The following is a 7,840-nucleotide window of genomic DNA, read 5'->3' on the forward strand; positions in this document are numbered from 1 at the left end:
TGTATTCCTCTCTGTCTCACTTGAGATGAGTCTCTTCAGTGTGTCTTATTATTAGATACAAAAGATTATTTCCAAGTTTTTGATGATGAATTTAGGGAATGACACAACAGAAGTGACTGCTACTACCCCCAAAAGTACCAGAAATGGTATTCTTGGAATAGCTTTAAATTGTGTTTGTTTGTTCATGCTTCCAGTTGATCCCCTCCTCCCTCATTTACTTACCTATAATGGACACAACTAAAGATGCTTTTTAATGTCATTGTCAGTTATTGTGAAAGGCACCGAGTTCTGTCTGTGTTTCTCAATCAGGTGCAGTGTAAGTGAGGAATTAAAAAATATGTACAGTATTGTTTAAATGCACTGTGCGAAGAGCAAAATAGCTTCCCTGGATGAAAACATGGTAATCGTATCACGAAGTACTTGCATTTCTTTTCCTTGTCTTCCAAGTCTTCACTTAAAAGCAATTTTCATATCCTTTTTCCTTTGGAATCACAATCGGCTTGCAGATCTCTGTATCTGAGGCCACTGGTTCATTATTGCATGTTCATTATTGATTTGGAATAAACTGTCACAGTTATATTCCATAAGGTCCTGTGCTGGCCATCTAGTCCTCCACCCTTTGCCCCAAATCCTTTGGCACCCGGCATAAATTTTTGGGCCAAACACAGCAACTATTGTCTTATCCCAAAAAGAAATGGACCAGGTAATGCTCTTAATTCTCAATTCCCAGAGCACACGCCACATTTAAAGAGAAACCATTTGAAATATGTGGACACGTCAGCACATGAAGTAAAACACTCTGCTAGAATATACCAACACCTTTCTTAAATGATACCAGTCAACATCCAGATCCATGGACTGGATCTGGGAAATGGCTGTCATCTGTTGGAAACAAACAGATAGGTGTTGTTCATGTGGGAATAACACTTCTATCTGTAAGAATTCTTGAAATAAACTTCTGTGGTTTTGTTGTCAAAGAGGTCAAATATAAATGATCCTAGTGATCTCTTCTGCCAGGAAGCAGAAACATGTCAGTCATTTCAGACTGCAGTCACTATCTTACTCATCAATATGCCCTCCAGGAATGAGGTCTCAGGAGTTCAGGAAATGCGTTGTATGACATGAGTAACCTCTGGTTTTGTGGTGCTTTTGGGTCTGTATCCTGGCTCTCAGAAATCTGCTGCTCACATTGGTCTCCTGCTGAAGAATAACCTTTTCTTACTTTAGTCACCAGACGGTGGTTTTCTGTTCCTCTCTCCCCGTCCCTTTCTAAAATGGTGGTATGCCAAATTACTGCTGTGCTACTCAAAGGAAAGAAATAAAACTGTGTGAGGTGGAAATGAGCGTAGCAGAGTCGAGAAGAGCTGAGGAACAGGAAGAGCCTTTATGATGAGATACCCCAAAGAGGTGGAAAATTGCTTATAGTGGAAGAATAGAGGTGGGGAGAAAAGCAGCCCTACCACATTGTCTTCCAACTGCCCAAGGAATGGTTGTTACATTTGTTTCTTAAGAGATGAAAAAATAATCAGCCCAAACAAATTACATTCACCATCTCAAGCTTGGTATTCTACTGTGTGGTACCTGGGGGGGGGAGGAGGAGAGTGCTTGTATTCAGTCCCATTTAATGATTCCAGTGGTGGCCTATTTCTCTGCCGTCAGGGGCGGTTACTCCCTCGGGTATGCCAGGTAAGTCATCTGGCTCCTCTCTAAACTGCATCTGTGATGTGGTCACCTCCCTAAAGGATCTTCAAATTATTAAAAATAATAAATAATTTTCGTGGTGTGGTTGAAGTACAGCTGTTCCACTGGATGATGCTGCACTGTTGATTGGGCTGCAAGCTCTGGTGGAGAAAGGAAGGAAGAAGGGTTAGGAACATCTCAAGTGATGTAGGATCCCAGCGGAGGAGCATTGTGGGACCTTGTGCCAAAGTGATGAAATCATATCATCATTGCTGCATATACTCTTAATTTTGTTAGCTTCAGTGGAGACATGTTTTCTAAATTATACTATGCATACCTGTGACTTAAATTTTGCTTAGTGCCATCTTCCCTTCTCTCTCACTTTTTAGGGTAAACACTGCATTCTTGATGTTTCTGGTAATGCGATAAAAAGGTTGCAGATTGCCCAGCTGTATCCAATCTCCATTTTTATTAAACCCAAAACAGTGGAAAATATCATGTGAGTAAAAGTAAAGTACCTCAGGCAAAATTGTTTGAGACTGTCATTGTATTTGAAAAACCTACTGCTAGTTATGTGAAGACAATTGTAATATTTGCGTTTCGAACAATATTTAATTTCCTGAGTTTAATGTCTAGGGACTTTGAGATGGTGTTTCTATTCCAAATTACAGTGTTTGAGAAGAAACGTCATTGTGCTAAATTCCATGCAACATAGTATCAGAACAGCTCATTCCCATTACAGTCTTTGCTTATGTGTCATTTAGGAGACTGCCTCTTACTAGGGTTAATAATCAGACAACAGTTTAAAACCTTATTTCAAAAAACTCCCAAGTATTTGACAGTAGTTTTAAAAGGTATAATATGTTCAATTTCAGGGAAATGAATAAACGCTTAACGGAAGAGCAAGCCAGGAAGACATTTGAGAGGGCCATGAAACTGGAGCAAGAATTTACTGAACACTTCACAGGTGTGTTTTGCTTAGGACTGTTCCCTTGCCAGAGCTGAAATTTTATTGCTTGCTGTAAAATAGGAATTGCTTCACTGCTGAGATAAGGCTGAACTTCGTTTTCCGGCTGATCTGTCAGGCATAGAGCCATCTTAGTACCTCTACACTGATTTCAGTTTGATCAATTAATTCAATATATACAGAAATTTACTGGGAGACTAATTTAGTTTTTAAAAGCTGTGAGACTTCCTACCATTTTCCTAGGTATTGTAATACAGATGCTTGCTTTGTTGATACATTGTACACTTCAAGCTTTTTATTTGCAGAGCTGAGAGTGCCCAGCAAAGCTCCCTGTAGAAAATGAATAATTTCCATTTTTTTTTTTTTTTTTAAATGAGGGAGTAAAGAATTATTGTAATTAATTAAGCCATATGCATTATGGTACTCTAGCAAATCAGATTTGTGCATGCCACAGACCAAACTGTCACAGCAAGGGATGGGCTGCAAGCACTCAGACTGTGCCAGTTGTTTGCATTGTGGCTTGCAGTAGGAGGAGATGATCAAGTCAGGATCTTCAGGACAGAAATGAGCCTCCCCTATTCCTGTCCTAGATAGACGCTCACCCCTTTCCTTCCTGTTACCTTCTCTTTTGCCGTGTTTCAGTGTTTGCTGCCCCATTCACCTCCTTTCTGTGACATGACTCCTGTGCCCATCCTTTTTCCACGTCTTACGTGGGCAGAGCTGCAGATGCAACAGTCTGCACCTGGGCAGAGACACAGGAAGGGATGGTGGCTTCATCTGGGAGGAAGACAGAGGAAGCAGTAGACTGCTTGCCCCAGTCTTCCCGCTGCCTTGTTCTCCACATTGTGTGCTACCCACACAACGCACAACTTGAGTCAATCCCATTTAGTTTGACTCCCTCCCTCTCTGCTACCTCGCAGCTGTCCGTTTATCCCAGTACTGCATCCAGCTCTCCCACTCTTCCCATAGCACTCTTATCTGTCCGCACCCAGAAAGTTACGGGACTCTCAACATATACTGCAAATCCTTCCTATTATAGAGTCCATTACCAAGTGACTTGCAAATGGGTCAGGTTTGTTCAGGAAACAAATGACTTTATTTTAGTTGATATTAATTAAATATTTAGTTCGTAGCTGTTATTCTCTTAGGCTGTCTCGGAGCATTATATAAGACACTTTATCAGGAAAATAAGGGACATAAGGCGTTTCAAAAACCTATGGGCTTTTTTAAGCACTCTAGTATTCAGGGCCATGTTTCTTCTTAAAAGTATAGGGCGTGTTGATAAAGGAAGATAGCAATGGTCAGGTTTCTGTCCTTGATAATCCAGTTCAGGCCAGAAATCCTTTTCTGAATCTGTTTGAGAGACCTGAAGACATTACAAATCACACTTACTACTTACAATTTGGAGACTGCCACCCATATGAATCAGGTCGTAAAACAGAATGTGTGAACATTCCTTGATCTGTTAAAAAATACCACATCGTGTGGGGTAAGTGAAATCAACTTCATCAGCAGGTTAAGTTTAAACAGACTTAAACTTTGCACTGAAGCACATGAAGAGCACATCCATTTTCTGAGGGTATTGAGCTTTGGAAGAGGTGTGGTTAAACATAGCTGGAAAGAAGATAGATCGTGAAGCTTACGGCCACTTGCATTGCAAACACATTTCTAAATCTTTCTAATGCACTGTTGTGCTGTGAATATTATACTTGACCTATAACAGCTGAACAGCCTCCTCCCACAGGCACTAAGACAATGGGCTGCAGATAGGCAGAAAGTTTTTAAGGGATGGGAATGATGAGAAGGAATAAAAAGTAATTTGCATGAAAGCAAAGCTCAGAAGCAGCAGTAATATATTAATGCACAAAAGAGTGAGTCTGGCCTGCCTCCAAAATTATCTTTCATGCTAAACTTTGTTTCTTGGATTATCAAGAAGTGATTGGAAGTGGTGATCCTAGTTAAAAAGATGTTACTATCTCACGGTCATTGCTTTCAGGGTGAAGTGTGGTGAGAACAGCTCAAGCTTCATCTTCATTTTTACCAGACAGTACTTTACTCTGATATGTCAGAACACATCCATATTGGCTGATTTCCAATTTTTTTTCTAGTCTTGGGGCAAATATATCTAACTTAAACCATCTGAATATAAATTGCACTTTTAACTATATAAGGAAGCCTATTGTCTATAGAACTTCAATCTGTTGTCTGGGCAATAAACTCCATGAGTTCCTCCTCATTTTGGCCAAAAGCAAAGGTAGTGCTCGCAGGTAGAAATCCCAAGGTCAGCCAGCCTTGCTATGAAGTTTCAGGATCCAGCTGAGTTCACCAGTCTGCATTACACCAAGCCTAATTATGACTGCATGAGCATGCAGCCCTGTATTCTGTCTTGCCTTGTTGTGTTGGAAACACACATGAAAGTTGGACCAAAAAGAATACCGGAGGATGCAAATTGACTCAGGCAATTTCTAACATGTGGTTAGGAAAAGCAAAAAAAGGTCTCAGTTGTATGTGTATACTTGTAGTAAAGTGAAAACCGCTTCCTAACCCCAAGCCTCTGAGTGGGAGAGATGGTGCTTTGTGTATCCTGCAGTGTCATCAACAACGTGCTTCACTCCAGCACAGAAACGAGAAATCTCGTTTAGATTGCTGAAGGAATGGGTCCATTCCTTCAGCAATCTAAAATCCTCTTGCCTCTGAGAGAAGAGAACAGCTTGGCTTGGAACATCTTGGTTTCTGTACGGAGCTAGGAAGGATGATTGCTGATTGCCACATTATGTTTTGCAGCTATTGTCCAAGGAGACACGCTGGAAGAAATCTACAACCAAGTGAAACAGATCATAGAGGAACAGTCTGGGCCTTACATCTGGGTTCCAGCAAAGGAAAAATTATGAAAACAGATTTTTATTTTTCATTTTCTAACTGACATCACCTACTACATCTGACGACTCTTAAGCCCTTCCAGTGGAGCCTGCCTCTAGTTCTTTCCAGCGTGGTTCATACCCTAACCATCACATTCTGCAGTTCCCATAATGCTTTATATTTGGTGTCTCTCTTAGTTTAAATAATTTGTATTATTGTGTGTTGTTGGTTTGCCATTTTTCAAACATGACAATGGAATGGCCTGACCAGCTATTAGTTTGGGGTGGGGGTGGGAGGGAATTGCTTGGTAAAATTCCTTAATGTTTAAGGGAAAGTAACTTTCAAAGATTTTTCAAAAAAGCTTTATAGACGTTCTTTTAAAATTTCATAACAATTGAAAGAAAAGTTGTATTCAAGGAAGTTGTAAATCATGAGTAACTTTGCACGCTTAACTTTAATAACATGGTTTGGTCAGGGCAATCAATTTCAGGTCTTATTTTCTGCGTTAAATTTTATTCTCACAGGTTTTTTTGTTGTTGTGGTTGTGGTTTTTTTGTTTTTCTTTCTTTCTTTCCAGGCAGTTAGAGAGAAACTTTCAGATTTTGAGTTAACATTTTCATTAACTCCCATTACTACTCCTCAAGGGATATTCATCTTCATAATTTCATATGGGTATTCTTATAATCTATTTTTTCATTTTTTGCCAATAAAATTGCTAGGGACAAAGATGTGTAATGTTTTTAATCTTCCTCATGAAACACTATTTATAGTGTCTTACAGAAATTGTTTATAGATAATGGTCATCACACTTTTTGAGCCTAAAATAAGTTTAGGTGCTAGGAAACCTTGTATTTTTCTGAGGAATGCCAGATTTCCATTGGCAGTAATACAGAAAACAGCTGCAGAGATGGTCATTAGGGTAATGAGAGAATGATTCATAGCCTAAAAATGTGTGTGTTCTTAGGGGTCAGATTTTAATGAGTATTTTACCCACAATAACTGCCTATTTTGTTATAATAAATATATATATATTAAACTTTCTTTAACTAAACTCTGTAACTATGGGAATTATTTTCTTTACATAGTTGCGCACACGTATAAATATATATATATAAAATATATATTTTTCTTTTACCACCTACTCCTAGCTTTTTGTTTTAAATAAAAATACAAATTAGAATTTACCTTCCTTAATCATGAGAAATCAAATGGGCTATGGTGGCTGGGCATAAAGCCCAGGGAATATTAGTTACAAGAAAAAAATACATGCAAGTTCTCCTCTTTTCTACAGAGTTTCAGGTGTTTGTCCTTCCCCACCAGCCCCTTGTAATATGCATGTCTTAACCAAAGGGAGAATTCAGAGTCAAGAATGCATTTTATTTTTCTGTACATGTTCATTTCAGATTGCGTAGGCACAAGATCTTCCATTTGCAATGCACAAACTTGTGTGCTGAATGTTATAAATACGTTGTACCAAAACATGGAACTACCTTCAGTAATGAAATTCTCTAATTCCGGTATTATTTGGTACCTGCCATTGCTTGTTTTAAAACTTGATTGTTTATAAGAGGGGTGTACTTAACGACAGTCACGGGGCAGTTACACGACCAAATTAGCTTTGGTTTGTAAAGAATTATCAACACTATCCATTCCATTTGTTAGAAAGAGGAGAACAGCTAATAAACTTTATTGTACAATATATTTGTCAAGTGTGTTTTTAATCAAAAGAAATACAAGTGTTGTAGCATTTTAAAATAATTGACTCAGGCTGTAAATGAAAATGAGGTGCTAGAGGAACACTGGTGACCAGATTGGGGCCAGTGAAGTTATTACATTAAGAACAGGTTTAAACTTGGAGCACAAATATTGCTGTTATGTAGAATGCTTGTAAGATTTACAGTGAGTGTAAGTAGCTGGTGTATGGCCCAAAATTTTTGTTTTTCTAGCTTAGTGAAGTAGATGTGCTATCCTTCTGAGATTCCTGTCTATGCAAGTGCAAGGTGTGTAAGATCGATGCAACTTCTGATAAATAATGTCATAAATTTTTAAAAGAGCTAAAAGCGTGCTGTAGTCTGCCTCTGAAAGTGACTGATTATCTGAGGCATGTAGTGGGACATCTTAAAATAGACCAACTTTAAAAAAAAATAAAATGATCTAAATCTCAGCTATCAAATATGCAAATCATGATAACATTTGAGATTTCTGTATTGTATACACTTTTTTTCTGACCTCTTTTTTTAACCCATCAGAAAGAATCCTGTTTAGCTGAGTAGATGTGTGAGAAATGACACTTTCATATATCGGAGTATCTAAGTTTCACAGAAATTCTCTCCC

The 7,840-nt window shown here is 38.6% G+C and overlaps 1 protein-coding gene across 21 annotated transcripts in view; it reads left to right on the plus strand.

Annotated features, from left to right (window-relative positions):
* The window catches only part of DLG1 (discs large MAGUK scaffold protein 1), a 165,898-nt gene extending 158,693 nt beyond the window's left edge, over window positions 1-7,205 (plus strand). For all 21 annotated transcript variants that reach the window (XM_032986796.2, XM_032986797.2, XM_032986799.2 and 18 more), the window contains 3 exons: window positions 2,070-2,179; window positions 2,556-2,647; window positions 5,432-7,205. In XM_032986796.2, coding sequence (XP_032842687.1) covers window positions 2,070-2,179; window positions 2,556-2,647; window positions 5,432-5,538 — 309 coding nt within the window. In that variant the 3' untranslated portion in view covers window positions 5,539-7,205. The remainder of the gene's footprint in view (window positions 1-2,069; window positions 2,180-2,555; window positions 2,648-5,431) is intronic.
* The last annotated feature ends 635 nt before the right edge of the window (window positions 7,206-7,840 follow it).

The sequence above is a fragment of the Tyto alba genome, unplaced genomic scaffold (assembly GCF_018691265.1).
Source record: "Tyto alba isolate M040663 unplaced genomic scaffold, T.alba_DEE_v4.0 Super-Scaffold_10, whole genome shotgun sequence".
Classification (NCBI taxonomy): domain Eukaryota; kingdom Metazoa; phylum Chordata; class Aves; order Strigiformes; family Tytonidae; genus Tyto; species Tyto alba.